The 20911-nt window shown below is 40.7% G+C and overlaps 1 protein-coding gene across 1 annotated transcript in view; it reads left to right on the top strand.

Moving 5' to 3' along the window:
* The first annotated feature begins 1830 nt into the window (after window positions 1-1830).
* Window positions 1831-20911, top strand: part of LOC106963038 (semaphorin-3F-like) — a 58266-nt gene continuing 39185 nt past the window's right edge. Inside the window, exons 1-2 of the mRNA XM_015057751.1 lie at window positions 1831-2340; window positions 4358-4516. Coding sequence (XP_014913237.1) covers window positions 4396-4516 — 121 coding nt within the window. The 5' untranslated portion in view covers window positions 1831-2340; window positions 4358-4395. The remainder of the gene's footprint in view (window positions 2341-4357; window positions 4517-20911) is intronic.

The following is a 20911-nucleotide window of genomic DNA, read 5'->3' as shown; positions in this document are numbered from 1 at the left end:
TATTCTAGTCAGCATAGTGCACAGTTGTGAAGTGAAAGAAAAAGAACACAAAATTTGTTGAAGCTAGTCACTGTACGAAAAAGTTTGGTGTGCGTTTATGTTCTCTGTGCTCTGATATCTCTAAATAAAACCCAGTACCGGTTAACAGAGAAAGTTGTCGTGGAGTTTAAAGCTAGCCTGGTAACAACCAGATCCTTGTTCTACACTTTGCTTCGTCCAGAGGGTCTGACTCTGGACCCTTGGGTTATTGAAAAACGATTGCTTGCTGGAGGCATGGACCCTGAAGTTTTAAACTTTACCCAGTCGCTGCACCAGTTCGATGCTATGAAGCTTCCCGGAAATCACCTGCGCTGTAAATGATCATCCTCCACTGCAAAGAGATAAGTGCCAAGCCAAACAAGATGGCTGTTAATGTTGATTCAATATTTGGAAGCGTGGCCAACACGCTTTGTTCACTTCCTCTGCTGCCACTGCCAAGCAGACTACGATTCTAAAACAAAATCAACATTGCTGTTCACAACGTCTTTCTGTTTGTTGATTGGCACAGTTGAATTTATACTGGAAAAATCCAGTTCAATGGGAGAAAGCCCAGACAGAGCACTGAAGGGAAATGAGAATCGAGTGGAATTGCATAGGAAGGCAATAGCCAGGATAATTCAATCCAGACATTAAAGTAAGCACCTTTATAAAAAGAACATGTTTTCTTACCCAACAAACTTTATGCTCACAAACAGCTGTAACCAAATTCAACTAAATGCACTTGGACATAAACAAGGTAAATCTAATGCATTTATTACTGGGATGTATGAAGACTTTATTTCTTTTCCCAGAAGTGCATAACATGTGGTAATGAGCGCTCCAGCTAAAATAAGACTGGCATAGCATTTCATCCCATGTGGGTGGAGTTAAATTTTTAAATAAAAAAAAAATTCATTTTAACATTGACTGCACTAGTAAAGTAGCAACAGAAAACAACTTCAGGGTGTAACAGACCAAGACTTCAATGCTTAAACTTACGGCAAAAACGTGTTTTCAACAGAGAGACTCTTTTTCCATTGAAGTTTGTGTCCAAAACTGCAATTCCCAATCATCTTCCAAATATGGTACTCGCTTCCTGTTACAGGTATAGCTTCAATCACTTTTATTACTAATATTAACGATGGAGAGGCTGATTATTATTTGTTTCACATGTTCAATATTAGTTGGTCGAAATATGATATTTGCCTTTTTAAGGAATTACGGTTTTCAAACTATAGCTAAGGTGCGTATTTCTAATTATCAGTATGTGGCAGGCTGCCTAGTGGAGCAGATAACCTGACTAATTAATGTGGTAGTAGCTTAACAGGGCAGCAAAAAGTATTGTTTTGCGTAAATGCACTTCAGCATTTAACACGTTCATATTTTAAGCTAGCCAAGCAACGTACCTAAAAGTAACTTTCTACGAAATAAAAACAATTAATATTTTCATAACTAAAATAGTTAAGAAGTCATACTTCAAAAGCGTTTGAAAATAAAATTGGGATATTTTATTGTAAATACTCTGAAAGTACAGCACTTCTAAGTAAAGGTATCACAGCGAGAATCTCACGCCAGCCCACACCTTGGGCTGGCGTGAGCCAGTATTTATTTATTTAGCTTTCATCGATGTGAGATACACGTGAGGGTCAACATGATTGGATCCCTCAGGTGGAGATGACTTTGACTTCTTCCCTGCTGCTCTCTGCTCGCACGCGCTGCTCTAAAGCCTGCAGCGGTGAATTGTATAGCTCCCCGGCAGACCGAGACCGAGGGGCGGCTCGGTACGCTCCAGCCCGCCCCGTGGGTGTGTTCACAGGCAAATGGGCCTTCGCATCCACCTGCTAGCGCCCTGCCTCTCCCCCACAGTCACACAGGAGCTTCCAACTTTCCAGCGCTGCACGCACAGCGCGCTGTCGGACCTTATCTCTCACCGCGGGGACTTTTTCTTTTACCTTTTCTGCTCGCTTTTTTCTTTTCCACTTCTCCCACGAGATGTTTGCTGCGCTCGTGCTAGGAGAGCATGTATTCGCCTCGCGCTCTCGGACAATGATGAATTAGAGAAACATTTTATGTTCTCTCTCCCTGACTGCTCACTGACAACTCCGGGGCCAACACGCGCGCGCTCTGCGCAGGTATACAGACGGCCCCGCCGCCGCACCCCTGAACGCAACACGGGCCGCTGAAGAGCCGCGCAGGGATTTTCTATTATTATTGATTTCAGCTTAGAGAAAGAGAGAGAGAGAGTGTGATCGATCTGTTGGGATTGGCTTTTTCAGTGGCTTGCAGGGTTGGATCTGAACTTGTATTACGGAAAGCTGTGAGGTAAGACTGATTTTACTTCTATTCACTTATTGTTTTAATTATTCTCTTTTGGTATGGATAATATATAATATTAAATAAAAACCAATAAATGCGTATAAAACGCTGACTTGATTAAAAATATATGTTTCATGTTTTCCAATATGTTATAATCTCTCATTTCATTCAAAAAATAAGAGTAGGGATTCTGATCGATTTCTGAATGGATTCCCACAAGATAATTTGAGAGTATTTGTTGAATCGCTCTGCAGTTTATTGTGCGCTCTAATACCACACCAGACTGTTTACAGTTCTGCCTCCCATGTGTGGCCAAGGCTGCCAGTCTGTCACACTCTGATTTCAGTCTACAGCTCTTATTTCTCAGGAACACTGAAACATCCCGCCTGGTTTTCTCTGTGTTTTTCTTATTTTAGTTGCAAGTGAAACGCTGTGAATTGTCTCTAAAATTGGAAGCAGCTCTACCCACCGAGCATTAACCAACAGACATGTTATTTGTCTTGAAATAACTTAAACAGGCAAAATGAAACAGTTTGAAATATGAAGCATTGATATGACAAATGTGGTTTTTAATGTGCGTTGTACATTTGATCTTATATTTTCTGAATGTATGGTACTTTCTGAGGGACACGTTTGATTTTGTGATATGATGTATAAATGCACCGATCAGCCTTTTACCAGCTGACACCAATTTCTGATTTACTTTAGGTCTGACCTGCTGATTTAATTTTTTTCTTAGGGCTATAATAAATAGGCTCAGAGATATAGGTGGTCTACAGAGTGAAGATGTTGTGTCTTTCCTGTAACTGTTATAATTTTTTTTTTCTATTATCAAAAAAGTGTACAAAAACTATATATAGATAGATGCATTTAGAAACAGGAGATTGTGTTAGTCCATTGTTTTAATGCATTTAACAGTCAAAACAGAAATTCTAATTTTCAGTGTTTGCCCTGCCCATCAGAGTTGATACGGAAACAAAATTGGTCGATTTCAATCTCTGGTGCATCTCTAGTAAAATGCAAGAGTGTGTGTCCTTCACACAGTCCCCAGTGTTGTTTTGGGGTGCAGCACCCCGTTTGATGTTGTGTGCTTGTGCGAATAAGGACTTGGCCTCTGTCTCCGAATAAACAGCTGGATAGTTAACAAATTGTCGGTAAACAGTTGAGGTTTAAACAGCTGCAGCATGCTCATAAATCGACCCGCGTCTCTGAGGCCCACGCAGATCTGCCGGGGTCTATGAAGGTGGGTCCAAACACTGGAGACTGGATGAACCCAATTAGCCCTAACCCTAAAAAAGTTTAATCAAGGACAGGAATGGAGTCTTTTTGTTGATCTATGAGTTATGAATCAGCAATCACCCCTCGTGTCCATTAGTCATTCCCTGAAGATTAATTGATGCTCCCTTCTGAGTTGTTTTCAAGCCTATTGAGGCGCGCCGGTCAGTTCTTTCATCATTTATAACCCAGCTATCCACTTCTTTCTGCAACAAGTAATATTTATTCTCTTGATTGCACCAATCAGAACATTTTAGAAAAATAATTCTATCTTTCTAGTAATCTTAGTTGTAACCTGGCATTAGGTAAACCTGTAATCACAGGGCAGGAGCGGCAGCACACGTGTGCTGTCATGAGGCAGGAATGCGTTCGGGACGGAGCGGGAGGAGAAGGCTTCTCCCAGGAGAGTTGACGCACTCTCTCTCCACTGGTTTGTCACACTCTGGGAAACAAACATAATTTTTCCCAAATGGAAGTGTGTGCACATCGCTAAAAGCTTGGCTCCCCTTTGTCAGGGCTCATCAGTTTTTATGGTGCCTCCAAGAAAATCTGGGCGTCATTCCTGCACCTCAGCTCTCTCTCTCTCTCTCTGCCGCCCAAAGCAACAGTCAATGGGGCCCCTGGGAGCCGCTGGTTTGACACGTCGCATAAATTGATAAACAAAACCAGACTTTCTGTGGGAGATTTTATGGAGCACTTGGTTGTGCCAGCATCTCCGCTTCTCACATGTTTGTGTTTGTCTTTGCAGATTTAAAAAGAGAGCGTGCCGTTGGAGGTTTGTCCACCATGAGGCTGGATGATATGTGGACGGTGCTCGTCCTCCTGGTGCTGTCCAGCTTGACTTCGGGGAATCAAATCAGCAGCAACGAAGTAGTTGCTGCACCCAGAGTCTTTATCTCCTTCAAAGGCAGGAATCCAATCTTCTTCTTTCTCTCTCCTCATTTGCTTGCTTCAGACATGTCTTATGAAAGTATTTATACCCCTTAGGCCTTGTACCTTGCTACCTTACGACCACAAATTAATGCACTCATAAAATAAAAACCAATAAATATTTGTGAAGTGGAAGTAAATGCAAGGTTTGTGATCTTTCAGCTTCTGACAGGTTTTCCCTGCAGTGTGATTCTGCTCACATCAGGTTTCAGGTTTGGGGTTGTGTATATTGTTAGTTTTCTGCAACAGAGCCTCTATTTCTATCTATTATCTTCTTTTGCTTTCTTTCAACACAATTGTCTTGTAGCCACACCAAGGTTCACATGATAGTTGCACTTCGACAGACCCTCCCACCTGAGTTGTGTATCTCTGCAGCTTCTCCAGGATTACTGTGCTCCTCTTGTTCTCTGTCTGTGATTAATGCTCTCTTTTCTCTGCAGAGGAACAGTCGTGCCTTTGGGCTTAGCAGTTATACCATACACTTTCCATGTCCACATGATGGATTGAAATGGTTCTGTGAAGTGTTTCAAAGCTTGAGATATTTTTTTTTAATCTAAACTTTTTTAAAACTTTCCTGACCATTGCACTGATGGGAGACACGCTGCCTTCTCATCTCCCATCAGTGCTATGTATGGAATTTGTCCCATTGATCTCGAATTTCTCAAGTTACACTTTATCCTAGCCAATCAGTGAACAAAAGGAGTTTTTGAACAAGAGTTTCTGCATTGCTTTAGATTTGTAGTCTGCCTATGGTTGTAGTTGGGCAATGGAGAGAAACCACTCAGTCCGTGTTGGTCACGCTTCCAAATGTTGAGCGATTCAAGTTGGAGCAAGAGGAATGTTTAAGTCATGCTAATACTGGCCAAGATGTCATAGCCCGACTTGGGACACTGGACTTCTTGAGGGATGGCTGATTACAGTACACGCAATTTCCAGCAAGCTTTATAGCGTGCTTCCTTCACAATCAAGTTTGCGCATTACATATGTCATGGTCAAGCATTGGCAATTGGAAAAAAATCTGTTCCAATCATTTGATACGTCAACAGAGTCCATGCCTCCAGCGAACAATCATTTCTCAATAGCCGATGGTTCACGCACTCTGGGAGAAGCAAAGCGTAGAACAAGAGGCTGGTTTTTACCAGGCTAGCTATAAACTTTGCCACAATTTTCTCCATCGTCATGAAGACAACCAATACTGGGTTTTATTTAGAGGTACGCATGCTATTTTTATTTTATTATTATTATTTTTTTTAGAGTAACCAGCTTCAACAAATTTTGCATTCTTTTCCTTTCACTTCACAACTATGCATTGCTTCATCTGTCTCTCGAATAAAATCCCAATTAAATACATCAAAGTGACGAAATGTGAAAAAGTTCAATGGATTGTGAATATTTTCAAATGTTTTGCAAGCGTTTCCATCTGTTTGCTGCTTGAATGAGTGACGATAGACATTGCCTAAATGCAGAGTTTGTGGCTCCGAGTTGTGATGGGTTTTGCATGGGAATAGCGTGTACAGCCTCGTCGGAGCAACACTGAGCAGACCGCAAACAAATCATTAGATTCCTGTAAGGCCCCCATCATCACCACCGACCCCCTCCCACCCAGACCTCAGGCTCTGTAATAACCACCAGATGCTTCCTCTGGCTTATAATCCACAAACAAATTAAAAAACACAATGACCAAGTAGACACAAAGGCGATTGTGTATGACTCCTTAAGACTGTGAATACTCATGACGATTGCTTCTCTTAATGTAAGTGCAGCAGCTTTGCACAAACCAGTACTTGCACCACCAAGGTTGGCGAGTCAGCAAGGAGCGTGCGGTGACCCGCTGGGCCTTTATGTGTTCCCTCCGTCAGGCTGAGGCAAATGTGTATTTCAGGTTTGTCTGTGTGTGCGCGTTTCAGCGGCAGAGCAGATTAGAAGAGACGCGTCGTTAGGGGGTTCTCCAGGGTCCTCCGGGGGTTCGCCGGGATGCCCGGGCAAGGGTTGGCATTACTGAGAGCAAATTGCTGGGATCTGTCGTGCAGAGTGTTGTCCCCAGGACGCCGATCGAGTCTTTGATTAGCATCCAGAGAAAAGGCAGGAGCGCCCTGTTTGCTTTACTCTCCGTTTCCCAGAGCTCCCTTGGTGTAGTGCAAGTTGACTTAATTAAGTGGACTGGCACGGCTCATTGTTAAAGGCGTTTTCCTGCTTTAATCAAGTGGGATTTAACACTTCAGTGAGCACATGTCCAGAGCTCAGCAGATTTCAAACAAACCAAAAAAAAAAACAAATTAAAATGCCAAATATCATTTCTGCCTAATGCAGTGTTTATCTTACAGAAATGGGTTCTATTGCCCTTTTTTTCTTTAATCTTTGAGGCATCTGATTAAAGGAGCTGCAATTTTGGTTGATGTCCGAAATCATTGTGAATATACCTGAAAGCAGCAGACTACAGCGGTGGACTAAAGAAGGGAGAAAAAAGCTCTACTCTGCTGCTTACCTGTGTGTGTTTGCCTCTCTAGTCAATATGAATTTCACAGTCTACTGCTGCTGCTTCTCTCGGAGGAATACTCCCTGCTCTCCATTCAATAATATGGCTCTCTCTGCCTTAATTGCTTTTTGAGAGGCCAGTGTTGTCCTTAGCTTGGCAAGCTTGCTGCACTTCCCTGATGCAACTGTGAGGTGTTAAGTTTAGTTTATTTTTTTCCTCTTTGCTTGAGCTGTTTGGGGAAGAAAAGTCGCTCTGGGGTGCAGCTTTAATGCAGCACAACATGAAGACGAGCATAGCACCGTTTCTTTATTTGTGTGGTGGCATTTACACAAAAACAGAAGAAAAATGTAGAACAGGCGCTACTGTTAATTTATTACTGAATAATTAGTAGCCAAGTAAACAGATATTGCTTTAGATTCAAACGAAAAAGATAGAATTGACATTTAATTTAACAGTTTATGCTTATTGCAGGGGATATTATAACCTTAGCTCATTGTAGGATACTGGGCTAGTCAAATGGGAGATGACGACGCCCCCCCGATTACTTTATGAAACTTGCAAGTTGAGGCGACACTCAATTGTAACTAGCAAAATTCATAAAAGTGAAATTTTAGGCTCGTATACTCTGCTCTGTGGCCATGAGGCAGTTACCAGGATGAAGGAATAGCCAGGTTTGAAAAAGCTCCAGTTTTAAAACCACCTAAAAATATTCCCTCATACAGCTTCTGGGGTTTAAAGTCCTTTTATTGAGATTGCAGATGAAGTTCTGGAGTGACCAATAGTATGGATCGGAGTACTGCAACATTGTCCCTCCCCTTCATGTTGCTGCACAATGCTGGTCAGCTTGCTGAAAGAAGGCTCCTAAATTTTTCATTTCTTTACAAAATAAAAATAAATAAATTCAGCTATTTAGAAATATTTTAGGTTGAGAAAGATGTGGAAATGCCTGGTGTGAAAGCCAAATGAGCGGCACCCATCACTGGTAAAGCAACAGTTGGCGAGCTGTGAGCAGCATGTCTGTTAAGTGGCCATCTGCAGGCTGGAAACACGTCAGGGCGAGTTACGCCGCAAATATCAGCAAAATGTATACGTTACTTTATAAAGAGCCGATCAGCTAAAAAGAGTTAGCACTTCAAAGGTAGTATTTCATTCAGATGGTTTTAGTTCTGCATTTCTGCTAAGATTTATGGATCAAAACAACAAAAAAACAAGAAATTTATGTCAAAAATGGTTATAATTATTGTAAACATGATAGAATATATTAATAGCGGAAGGAGGATGCGTGTTTTTTCTGGTTTTATGTAAATGATCCTCATCACTCTTTACATTTTTTATTTTTTTTAATTAGGTGTTAACATGTAACGTAGGTATTTTTCACTCAAGGTTATTATATAGAGTTTAGATCGGGCCTAAAAATAGAATAGAATATGAAAGATCCGACCTGAGGCCATTGGCTTTGTGTCTGAGCCCGATCTAACTAATTAAGATTAATAATAGGCCCAAGCCTGGAGTAAACCTGACATTTTGTTTTAAGTGACGTTTCATTGCTTTCGTTTTTAGACCATTATTTAAATAAGCGGCGTAACTTCTAAGCTGCACACTCCTCTATTTAGACTTGTGTTAACAAGTAGATGACTTTATGTCACACGTTCTGGTTTCGGTTTCTGTGCGCTGGATATTCTGTGTGCTTATTAGACGAACCACAGAGACTCGAGTCAATCATCAAGCATCCAGTTTGGATTTCAGGTTGAGTTTGCGTCGGACTCGTACCATAAATATAAACTTTATCATATCCTGAGGATCTCAAACCAGCTGATGTCGAAGGCTGTTTTTGAATCATTATTATGTTTTTAAGCTCGTATACTGGATCCTAGAGATCAGATTATAAGTTTTCAGTCAGTCAGGGTTTATTGCTCTGGATAGAAAAGGCAGCAGTTGTCATTGTGAAAGTTGCTTGTGCCACTCAGGGTTGTTTTGAACACATGCTCCAAACTGATTAACTCGGTAGTGAAGGGATGAGGTTAAGAACCGTGACCTCCATCTGGGAAGCCCTCACTTTCCTATTAAAAGCAGGCAAAGTAAATCATGAAGCCTAATTGCTTTGCTTTAACTGCGCAGGCTTTGTTTTTATGACAGGAAAACACCTTTTATTATTTACATAGAACCACCACCCATAAAAACCCTCAGCGAACATAGGAAGCGCAATAAAAATTTGCCTGTTTATGCTCATTTTAATGAGATTACGTGTTTATTAAGTATGACGGATGAATCTTGGAAGTGAACTTTGTTCAGGTTTTATCATGTCTTCTGTCCTAATGAGTGAGTGAGTGAGAGAGAGAGAGCGCTCAGTTTTAAAACAGTGTTTCAAATAAGCAGAGGGAGTGAAGCAAACTCACGGAGAGGTCCACTGTCGCCAGGGACCCCCGGCCCCCCGAGAGGCTCGTATTAAAGAAAAAAAACCTACCTGGACCCTGCTGAGGGTTAACTAGTTTTTCTCCTTCAAAAAGACAGTTTAGACTAAAGCAAACTCCATGACTCTCCACGAAGCTTTGTGCCTTTAAAATCTTTTTTTTTTTTTTTCTCTTTAAACAAGCCAATTAAATCCGTTCCCAGTGTCAGCCATGATGTGTTTACCGTCGGCATGCTGGGGGCTAAAACAAACACGGGGATTACCCTGTAAGCTCCGGCGCCAATGGATGGCATTACGCTGCTTCCTGTTGGCTTTAACAGACCTCGGTCTCTGAAAGCGAACCAGTTACCTCGCACAGGTAAAACTGATCAGTCCTGTTGTTTTTCTTTGCTGTTGTAAATATTAGTTAGTTAATTAATTATTATTGAGCTGTGCCCAGTCTTGCAGCTAATACACATCAACAACTTCTGCAAAGTCAAAGTAATGCAGCATCATCAGTTCAATGCTGCTCAAGCGCTTTTCCGCTGCACTCCATCGTGAAAACGCTGCAGAAGGTGGAAGCCGTTTCATTGATCAGAGTAAAAAAAAAAAAAAAGAACTTTCTAGAGAAACCATTTGGGTGAAAAAAAATGCAGTTTTAAAGGCTTTAAAAAGTATTTATATCCATGGAAAAGTTTTCCTTTTTATAAAGCGAGTCTCAAACATCAGTGGATTTTATTGCGATTTCATGAAATAGACCAACACAAAGTAGTGCATAATTGTGCAGTAAAAAGAAAAGTCAGCATTGTTTCTCAAAACGATTTTGGTAATTAAACCCTAAATGTGTGGTGCGCATTTTGTTCTCTGCCCTTCGGAATCATTGCTTTTGCAGAACCACATGTCGCTGGGGTTAAGCACTGCGGATCTTTTGGGCGTGTGTTCCTACCAGGTCTGTGCATCTTCAGACGGATGTGGTGGACAATTCTGCTCTTAAAACGGATGGATCTCAGTCAGACTGGCTGCGGAGTGTCTGAGCAGCAGTTTTCGTGTATCACAGCAAATTCTCAATTTGACTCTGGTCCATTCTAACACATGGGTATGCTTTGATGTTCGCCACTGGTGTGCAGACTTACTAAAATTAAGTTGTTGTTTTTTTTTTGTACCTGCTGGAAAACTGAGCTTATAATCATTTAATTAAACAAATAAAGTAGTCAGTAGTCTGTTTGGAAATGACTAATTGAATCATTGAAGATCTGAAGTTTAAATTGATTTTGCATGTTTTCCTTGTTAAAAATAAAAGGCATCCAGTTTGCAAATTATTTTGGACTCGATTGGGAAAAAAAATAGAAAAATGATTATAAAGACTGCTTTGAGTCACTTTCTTTGAACTAAAAGCAGTGACAGACTTTGGCGATCCCAAAGTCTTTGTAGCTCGAGTTGTACGTTTATGGTCGTTATTCTGCTGAACGTTGAACCTCTGTACAACTCTAATTTTTTGCAACCTCTAATTTTTTTTTCTTTTCAAAATGTCCATATTTACTTCCATCCATCTTCTCTAATGAGCCCCATTGTAGCTTCAGAAAACCATCCCCATATCATGATGCTACCACCACGTCTTAACTGTGGGGAGGTATGTGCAGGGTAGTGTGGAGTCTTTCTTTTCTGCGTTTTGCATCCAGGCCATAAAGTTCAGTACTGATCGCATCAGATATTAATATCTGTATCGGCCCCAATAATGATTAAAATTCTAGATTGGGTATCTGTGATGATGTGCCCAATTCATAAGGGCAGATCTACTCGGTCCAATTCTATGCTTTGTGCTCTGAGCGATGTTATGCCTTATTTATTATACATCATATATAGAATTCCTATTTACACTTTCTGAACCAGTTGGAACCAGTAGGTTTGTGGCGTTTATTTTTACATGTTTGATGAAGGCTGTTAATCTATTGTTTTTGTCAGTTTCAGTTTTTTTATGATCCATTTTTCATTGGTTGTTATACTCCTAATTGCACTGACTGAACCAATTAAACACCTGTTGTTGTTTTTACAAGCTTGTGAAGCTATTGGTGTATTAAAGTGTGTTGTGTGCAGAGATATGGAATAAATTTGTAATTCAATACATTTATGTCTGTGTTTAAAAAAAAAAATAAAAAGTCAATTCAGCACTATTATTCTATATCGGACCAGTATTGGCTGATACTACATCTCGGATATATGTATCGGAAGTGAAACGAGTGGATCGCTGCATCCCTAGTCACACATGAATAATATATTCACATGAATAATATATTCATGTGTTGTAATGTTTTCTATGACTTTACCAGGTGCCTGGAAACGAGGGAAAACTTTCCTCTCAATTATGGTCATTCTTTCTGCTCTGTGCCCCGAAACAGCAGTAAAGACATCACTCTTGATTTAATTTGATCTGAATTTAGAGCCACCAGATCGTCCCACTTTGTATCGCCTCCATCACCGCAGTGAATCGCTGAATTAACATGAGAAAGGCACTCGCCTCTCCGGGACTCCCCAGTCGTGCAGGGGTTGTTGTAGCGTGGCTCCATTACGTGCTCGACTGATTTACATGTGCCACCTTTTCTTTTTCTTTTTTTTCCCTTCTCTTTTCACATTCCTCCTCATGGATCACCCTGTGGGGCAAAGAAAACATGACATTTTCTAAATGGAAAAAAAAATAAAAAATCGCTCCCTGGGGGAAAGTTTTTGCCATGCCAGGTTGTGTGTAGAGTGACATCATTGCTCTTGGCCCACATTCCAACTATGACATATGCGACTTCGTGCATTAAGCAGATTCGAATCCAAATCCACTATTATGCCTCTGCTATTGTAAGCTTTCTACCTCACATGAACCCAGTGCCTCATCTAGACTGCTGGGAGTGCGATTCCACTCCCAGTGCATCCACGTTGTGCAGGATTCATCCTGTGTGCAATTTAGCCTTTTGGAGCTGTTTACATAAATGCCTTCAGCCTGGAGCTTTTCACACTCCACTTAGACAAACGGGCAACAGGTAAGCACTGGTTTAGAATGAACAGGGTCATGAATCTCCGCAAACATAAAATATCCCTTCCGAAAAGCCACAAAGACTAGATCTATAGCTGAGGGTGGAGCCAGCTCCACAAAGAGCACAGAAGAATTAACGTTGTGCTCCTCTCACCTCCCTCTGGCTTGATTTTAATAAAATTGGAAACAACTTCATTCACAACCACAGCCATGAAATCATGGTTTTGTCAGTACAAAAGAAAAGTCCTTTAAATGCCATAACATCAGAAGGATTACAGCACATTCCCTCCTCCTCGTCCTCCGCCTGGTAACCGAGCACACGTGAGACCAAAATCCACCGGGATGACACATGAATGTGGGTCAGCACATGGCAGTGCAGGTGGCAGTAAGAGAAAGCAACCATGGCTTTATTGGTATTGCAAACATTTCTAATCCCATCCATGTTCCCTTTTTATGAATGAATTCTATTTTTACCCATTGGCAAAGTCTGTAGTTTAGTCTTTTCCAAACCAGTAGGCTTGGAAATTCTTATTTCTAGAAGGTTCTGCGTAAATTTTTAAATAAAAATAATCTACTCAATTTTTAAGAAGTAGCTAAATGCCACAGAATAACCCAAATATAAATCATTTGAAGTGCCATCTGATGTCAGGTCTGGTGAAAGAAGTTTAAACATTTATCATGAGCCCTATATTGAGACCTGGTGTGGGCCAGTTATCGATGGGTTTAAAATTACAATTTCAAAAACTCAAAAGTTTTTTTTGTCATGCATGGTTGAAAATCCTTGGGATGAGTGAGAAACCAGAAAGAGAGTTTTGTCTGGTCGTAGCTGTTGCCTAGTTCGTCCCCACCTGTTGGCTAGCTAAAATAAGGATGCAACAATAAACATTTCTCTCATAAGAAATAGACATTCGGGATAAACACAAACTGTCATAGTGTGCCAACCATCGCTCCTAAGGGAACAATAATTCAACATAATCTTGAAGGCTATTCTTTTTTAAAAACTACAGTTGGCAAGCAAGTGGCAAACTGCAAGCTAGCTACCTCGAGCAGATAGCCTGACTAATTAGCCAGCAGTGTTGTTGTGCTACACTGAATGGTAAAAAGGTCAAATATTGTAAAATGACAGAATAAAAAAAAAAAGGAATTTTAAGTACTGTGAGACTACCACAACAAACCATTAGCATCTAGTAGAGCTAAAGTTAGCATGTGCTTCAAAGCTTCCAAACGGTGTTAAGATTCAGATATTAAGACTTTTTATGAAACTGGCTAACGGTTTCATAAAACACAAAAGCCCCCGCAGCTTTTAAAACAACTTTGAAATTTGCTGACTGTTAACCACTAGTAGAGGTTTGTTCCAGAGCTTTCTGTCATTATTAAAATAAAACGCTATTACATTTTTATGAGCTTAGAATCCATTTGACCATCTTTAGTTCATAATTTAAAACATCTATAAAATAATTATCCAGTTCAGGTTTGATTGAAGAGATAGCCTTCAATCAAAGGCTATTGAAGGCCTTTAATTGAAGGCCTTCAATCATAGTTTCACATTTTTGCTAAATGTGAAACTACAAAAATTAGCCTTTTTAGTTTGTTTTTTGGCAGTGGGGTCACCTTAAAATTACATAATCTTAAAAGCTGCAATATAGACAAAACAAATATCAACTCTTAACGTTTCAGATTCTTTAAAATCAATTTGGGATCTACTAAAACTTTTTTTCTTTTTATGAAAACTAAAACAAGGGTTTCTAGGTTTTATCAAAAATTATAGAAATAAATGGATTTATAAATGGTACTGCTTGGTAAATAATTGTTGGTGACTTCAGCTTAGGGTTTGGCCTTTTTACCGCCACTCTACGACATGCAGGTAAATGTTTAAACAGTTTTTACTGTTGTTTTCTCAGCATATATTCATGATGTCACTTTTGTCTTTGTGCAGAGGTTCACATTAGCCCCAACCTGACCTTAACGGTGTTGACAGTATGCAGGTTTGAGGCTTAAGTCTCGAGTGTTTACTCTGTATTGGCTGTCTGACTTCAGAGTGAGAAACACAATTGTGTGAATGTGTGTGTTTTACATTCCTGTCGCAGCACTTAAAAGCAAATACACTGTCATTAATGTGCACTCTTTAACCTGTGCTTACCATTTCTTGTGCAGATGTCACCACACTGAATCACTATTATTTTGGTTGCGTTATTCCTGTATTGTCTGACCAAATGTAAAACCTGTCAATCCGTCGCTCCAGCATTTTGGCATTACTGCTGGTGATTGGCTGTAATTTCTATTTGCAAGATCAGAGACGGTGTCCCTACAATAGAGAAGAGTTACGACTGAAATCATTGAAAAACTCTATTACTCTGGCCATGTCCCAGACCTCAGTGTGTGTAGCTGCTAAGCTCACTTATTTTTAGCATAAAGCTCTCTCCTCCGCAGAAGTCATTCAGAAAACCGCGGTTAGCCACTGGAAGCAATCGGCAGAGTAGTGATGGTGGTTTAAGTGCTAACGCAGCTCGGTCCCCAGCAGCTTGCACTCTCCTGTGACCCATCTGTCTTAATTGGAAGGAGCTGGACGGCCAGAGGCCATTTTCAACTGCGAGACTGAAACATGTAGAATTTGAGTGGGTGTAGAGAGGAGTGTACGTAAATCAAAAGAAGGCTGTGCTCCAATCTCCAGTCCGAGCCCTGCTCCAGAAACGCACTCTATCTTCTGGTTTACACAACTTGAAAGACGCCTTTTGAAGAGTTTGGAGGTGTGTATACGTCTTTGTTTAAAACTGGAATAAAGGTATTTCGATCAAAACCTAAAAGTTTTGAGGTTTTCATTAATTTTCCCTCGAATTTCCTTAAGATAAAGTGAGGTTAGCGAAGACCAGATGTGAGTGAATGTTCAGTCGAGCAGTCAGAGGCAATCTCCGAACAGCGCACATTGTATGTCCAATAGCCACAGCGCGACAGGTCAGTAATCGGGGATTGATTATCTGTCTCCCTGTGAGGCCCTGTTTGCTTTCAACTCTGCCCCCTGCTTAGGTGGGAGACTGATGGGACCATGATTACATTTTATTTCCAGACCAGTTAGCACCTTGTCCTGATTGGGATGAACTGAAAATTAAAAGTAGCATTGCATTCAACCTGCAAGTTCTTAAAACCTTGTGAAGGTATTCAAAGTTCTTCACCTCTAAAATTGGGAACTTCTGAATCCAAGTGGTTCCACTGGCTTTTATTTAGGAGCATCAGAGTAAAGGGAGGTTCACATTTGGATGGATATTTTCCTTTTACTTTCAATGATTTTTCTACTTTGTCAGTTACATGAAAATTCAGCAAATACATTCAAGTTTGGATTTTAATGACACAGAATGGAAATGTTTAGGTGATATAGATACTTATATGAGCCTCTGATTGTTAACTTGGAGGTTTTTCATTATATATATTGTACAAGTTGCTCAACTACATTTCATCTTTTGCTTGACCTGATATAAAAACAATGATTTGCTTCTAGCAGATGAATGAATTTAAACGGAGACAGATGATGATCTCCAAAGAAAAATGATTCATCCCATCCAAAGGTGCCAGTTTTTCTTTGGAAATAAAATCACAGTCATCTCATTGCGATGTTGTCCAACCTTTATCTCCGCCTGCACCTCCCACCTGATGCGGTGAGGCTTTACTTTCTCCTCTCCGTGGTCGTTAAGCGCATACAAGCCTTTCTTTATAGTGGTCCATGAATTGAGACATTGTTTTGCTGGTATAGAGTGAAGCCACTTGGCACTTTGCTCCGATTGCTTCCAATGCCATATGGCAGCAAGGTTGTAAAGTGTATCACAGCTTGCTTGGGTGGTCCCAATGTTTGATAAAAGAGGAAGTAGTATCAGTGCTGGGATTGTCTTTCCCCAACATATGGAGAATGGAGGCGTTATAATTGTTAGCATGCAGGCTCTTATTCTCACTATTGTGGAACGAAGAAAACTGAATCCTATAGATGAAATTACCAACCTTTTAATCAATATTAATTTCCTTCCTTAATGGATAAACAATTTCTCAATAAAGGGTTCAAAAGGTCTAAGATGGGAACTTCCAAAAATGATGCAAACTTTGCGGTGACATAGATGTGTCCAGAACAGTGTTGAGTAAAGGTGTGTTTTCACCTATGGTCCCTTGACTGAGTGGTTTTATAAACTGTCTGTTATTGATTCATCTGACCCTCAGGGCATAGACCTTACCTGCCCTTACATAAGTCAGTCTTTTTAGTGCTGTCTTGCCAGGTTAACTTCATCGTCCCTTCTAGCTTCAGACCTTTCGGAAATCACAAAGACGGTGAGAAGGAAACCATTTTGTGAAAGAGGCTGACAACACATATGTCTGCCTAATTTTTGCTCCTAAAGTAAATACTCCAACCACAATTTTGTTTTTCTACGTCCTAGTGATTCTTCCTCTGGCATCAACACATCAGTAACTATACAGAGATGTTGGTGTCTGGAATTCCTGGCAAAGGAAATCCGCGATCTCTCTCTGGACTCTGTAGACACGGGGTTATGTGGCGATGAGAGCAGGATCTTCCCTTTCAGATGATGGTTTCACCTGCTGAACACCCTCCTGAGTCAGGTTTCAGACTCTGTCAGTGGCTCATCAGTGGAAACCGGAGTCCCCTCTCAAGGAGACACAGGACCCAGTGTTGTCTGTCCATGTAGACCTTCACAGGCATGTTGTTGCATCTGACCCACCCTCCCCCACCCTCAGTTGGGAAACACTAACCAAATGGCTCAAGACATAGATGTTTTCTATCCTCTGATCCGGCAACTTTTGATCCGTCGTTTCTCATAGTCTATTGTACAGTTTTGTTCCAGTTCCTGCTCTTAAATAGGAAGCAAGAGCTCATTGTCAGGCCTAACTATCTATGATCAGGTTGGTGTACTACACACCTGCCATTCACTAAGGCGGGTCGGCTTTTATTTAGACTTCCTGCAGGACTTTCATCTAGTCTCACCTGTAAAGAAACGGGGCATTAGTGGAGACTGGCTGAACAGGTTGAAGTCTCAGGCTGGCTTTGTGTCTGCTCTGCCGCTGCTGTTGGACATTGTGTATTCTTAGCACTCAAGTTTCTTTTGTGGCAGAGTAGGGTGTCAGAGTCAATAATAGACCAGACGGATTACGTGAACCGTTGTATCCGGTTCATCCCTGCACCCGTCCTCACAGAACATCTAGGCTTCTTAGACAGCAATGTCAAGTAAATTCTAATGCACCTTAAATAGTAGGAAAGAGTTAATTTTTCTTTTGTGTACTTAATGAAATGTGACATTTTTGAATGTAACCATTCACCTCCATTCCTCATTACTGTACTTACAGCTCTGTCCACTCCCACTATCCTCCTTTAATACTGGTCGTTTGTCTTTGTCATCCACAGAACTGTAAATTCTCGTGGTATCAAGTAGAAAAATTTGCTACCTTGGAACCACTCTACTTCCATGTTTGGATGTATGCAGACCCTCGCGTTGAGGTTTCTAATTATTCACAGCAAACCACTCACACTCACTTCTAATAAAACAGTCCTCAATTCCTGACTGGAGTTGATCCAGTCAAATTTTACTCACCTACATGACAAACATAAACAGTTCAGAGCTTATAGCAAGTCAATTGTTGAACTGGTCCAGCAGGCTAAATCCCAGCGCTAAGCTTACGTAACCAGAGGAGACCAGTCAAAATACACATCTGTTCCTCTGTGAACCCACTTGTTGTAAAGAGTCACAGCAAACATTTGGCTTAACTTGTCAGTCCATTCCTGAGCTTTTTCTGAACGTTTTTAGACCACTTATGGGAACGTGGTTTCAGCTTTTACTGAATGTTGTTGGTGCTGTTCATGTTTGTTTTAACAACACCAAGTGAATTTGAAAGAAGATGTATAATGTGACAAAACAATATTAATCCATCCTTATTGATCCTGCCCCACTGTCTCCAAAATGTATTAAGAATACTGGAGAGTAAAAAGTCAGTGCCTGCCAACTGTAATGATAATTATTGTAATAAATGAATTGTGCTGTAGCACATGGGTTTAGAATTGCTATTGTCTTTTTGGCTCTTGGAAAAAAAATCTACTCGGTCTTTATTGCCTTTTTTGGTCAATGCATCTTCATTTTAAATAACTTCTTGTGCAACTTAGCTGGAATACACCACAAAACTTTGAGAAACCCCCCTCCTCCATCTTCTTTAGCCATTAGTAATTTAAAGCTCGGTATTTAAGCTGCAGTTTAAGCTTGCCTTTGAACGTGTATGTCTGCCCTGCCTCCACCCCGCCCTTTACCTTCAGGCTCAGGGCCTACAAGGTGCTTGGCTCAGTCTCAACCACAAATAGCCAAGTTCTCACTTGTTTGCTTCTGTTACTTATTTTGAGCGTCAAAATGGTTGATTGGTAGAGGCACTCCCTTTCTGCAGCCGGAGGCCTTAAGGCCATCTATCTCACATCCCTCTTCACTCTTTCTGCACATATTTTGCCAACATGTTTAATCTGCGAGATGACAATTCTTTATCACTTTTAATGGACCTTTTTAAAGCTTGTGAAAAGACCTCTAAGTGTATTCTGGTTAAGTGACTACGTCAACCAGATGGGAGTCTTTCAATTAGAAGATGTAGAACCTCAGATCTTTTGAGTTAGATACTAAAGAATTATGAAATCCACTACCTTTACTGACAAAAACACAGTTAGTGACACACTAAATGAACATGTAATGGTCAGAAATTCAACTAATTATACTTAAAAATCCATCACAGGTTGTGACTTGTTGGCAAGCGCTCGTAATTATTGCAGAATTGTGACGAGTGCGTGTTACTCCTGAATGATGTACTCGCTGTCGAGCAGAAGTACTTGTAGTCGTTTGTTTAGGGCTTTTCTCCATATATGTGTTGATCCCTGCAGACATTAAGTATAGGGGAGTTCCTCAGAAAGGTCAAGTTAGGAGGTCAGGTGCCTGACTGAGGAGGTCAAGGCCACGGCCCCCCTCTGGTCTCTAACATCAAGGTAATTTCTCACCCTCTGTCACTTGGGGATTGAGTTTCAGAGGTGTCTCACTGCCTGCACCACTCACACTTGTGCACATTGACATGTATTTAAGGTCACCGGGAAATAGTCTCGATTTAGGGGGGGTGTGATGAGTTTGTGGGAGGAAAATCATTACGTTTACGCACAATAAATCTATGAGCAATAAATGCGCTTGTCGTGTCATAAATCTCGTCTGACAAAAATCCACACTCAGTTGTAACCCCATCATGCTATTAATATCTGCCTTTAGTTTCAATGGTGCCTTGCCTTGTTTTGCAATTTAGACTGTAGCATAAATGATTTGATTAGCCCTTTGAGTTGCATTTGGCCAAAAGGCGCTACTTAAATAAAGTTGCCTTGCTCAGCATATTAGAAAGACTGACCTGGATTTTTTTGGACGTCACAAAATTTCCCTTCATGATACGGAAGCTCTCACAGACCATCTTTACATGCAAACACCACACTCACCTGGGATGCTAGATGCTTGAAACTGGGAGTCACTTAGTGTCTGATCAATTCAACTAATAGTTCTTACAATGTCATGAAAAAGTAATGTAGCTGGTCATGACGGAGCAGAAGACTGTGAGTTCCACACCATTTATCTCACATAGTTGGCCCACTCCTACCTCTGATAAATTTGGACGATTTCATTGCCACTTAATCTTTGTCATATTAATCTTGGTAAGATTACATTATTAAGCAAACACTATGTCAAGCCTGTGATGTTAATTTGCTGATATGTGGATGAAGTCATTGTTGGCAGGGCTGTGTGTGCTTAAAGCTTAGAGCAATAAATGGCTGCTGTACAACAGCAAAACCCCTGAAATGAATGAACTTCTCAGCTGGGGCTTGTTCTGCATGCGTGCCGTACATGGCTAACAGTCAGTGGTTAATGTGCACAGTGGGTTAGGCTGAACATCACTGGCACTGATCAGAAGCAAACTGTGTTGGCATTTAGCTTTTAAATACAGAGTACTATGACTTGTAAAATGATTCAAACTCCTTGAACTTTTCTTCAGTTTGTCTTCGTTTACAAACTCCAATGTGTCTGAGTTATAGACCGGCACTAAGTGGCACATAACAGTTAAGTTAAAGGTAAAGGCTGCATGCAAGTCCTTTACAAATACAAAACTTAGTTTGACATGCATCTTTATGAGTCCCTGACACCCCTAAATAAAATCAAGCGACTTACTCGGTATGAATCCAGTTGTTCTCTGAAGGACTCAGAGGTTTGCTGGAGAACATTAGTGAGCAAACGGCATCATGAAGACCAAGGAGCAGACCACACAGGTCAGGGAGAAAGCTGTTGAGCCAAGGCTGTTCAAGTGAAGCTCAGACAATGGAAAGTGTATTTCACCACTGCAAACCTACTGGGACATGACTATCTACCTAAATTAGCAAACTGGAGAACAAGTGTGTAAGCAGTCAAAACGTCCAAGGTAACTTTGGAGAAAACTTTTACCT

The sequence above is a fragment of the Poecilia latipinna genome, unplaced genomic scaffold (assembly GCF_001443285.1).
Source record: "Poecilia latipinna isolate Pla-1442-1.1 unplaced genomic scaffold, P_latipinna-1.0 Scaffold1488, whole genome shotgun sequence".
Taxonomy (NCBI): domain Eukaryota; kingdom Metazoa; phylum Chordata; class Actinopteri; order Cyprinodontiformes; family Poeciliidae; genus Poecilia; species Poecilia latipinna.
This window is presented reverse-complemented; position numbering and strand designations above follow the sequence as displayed.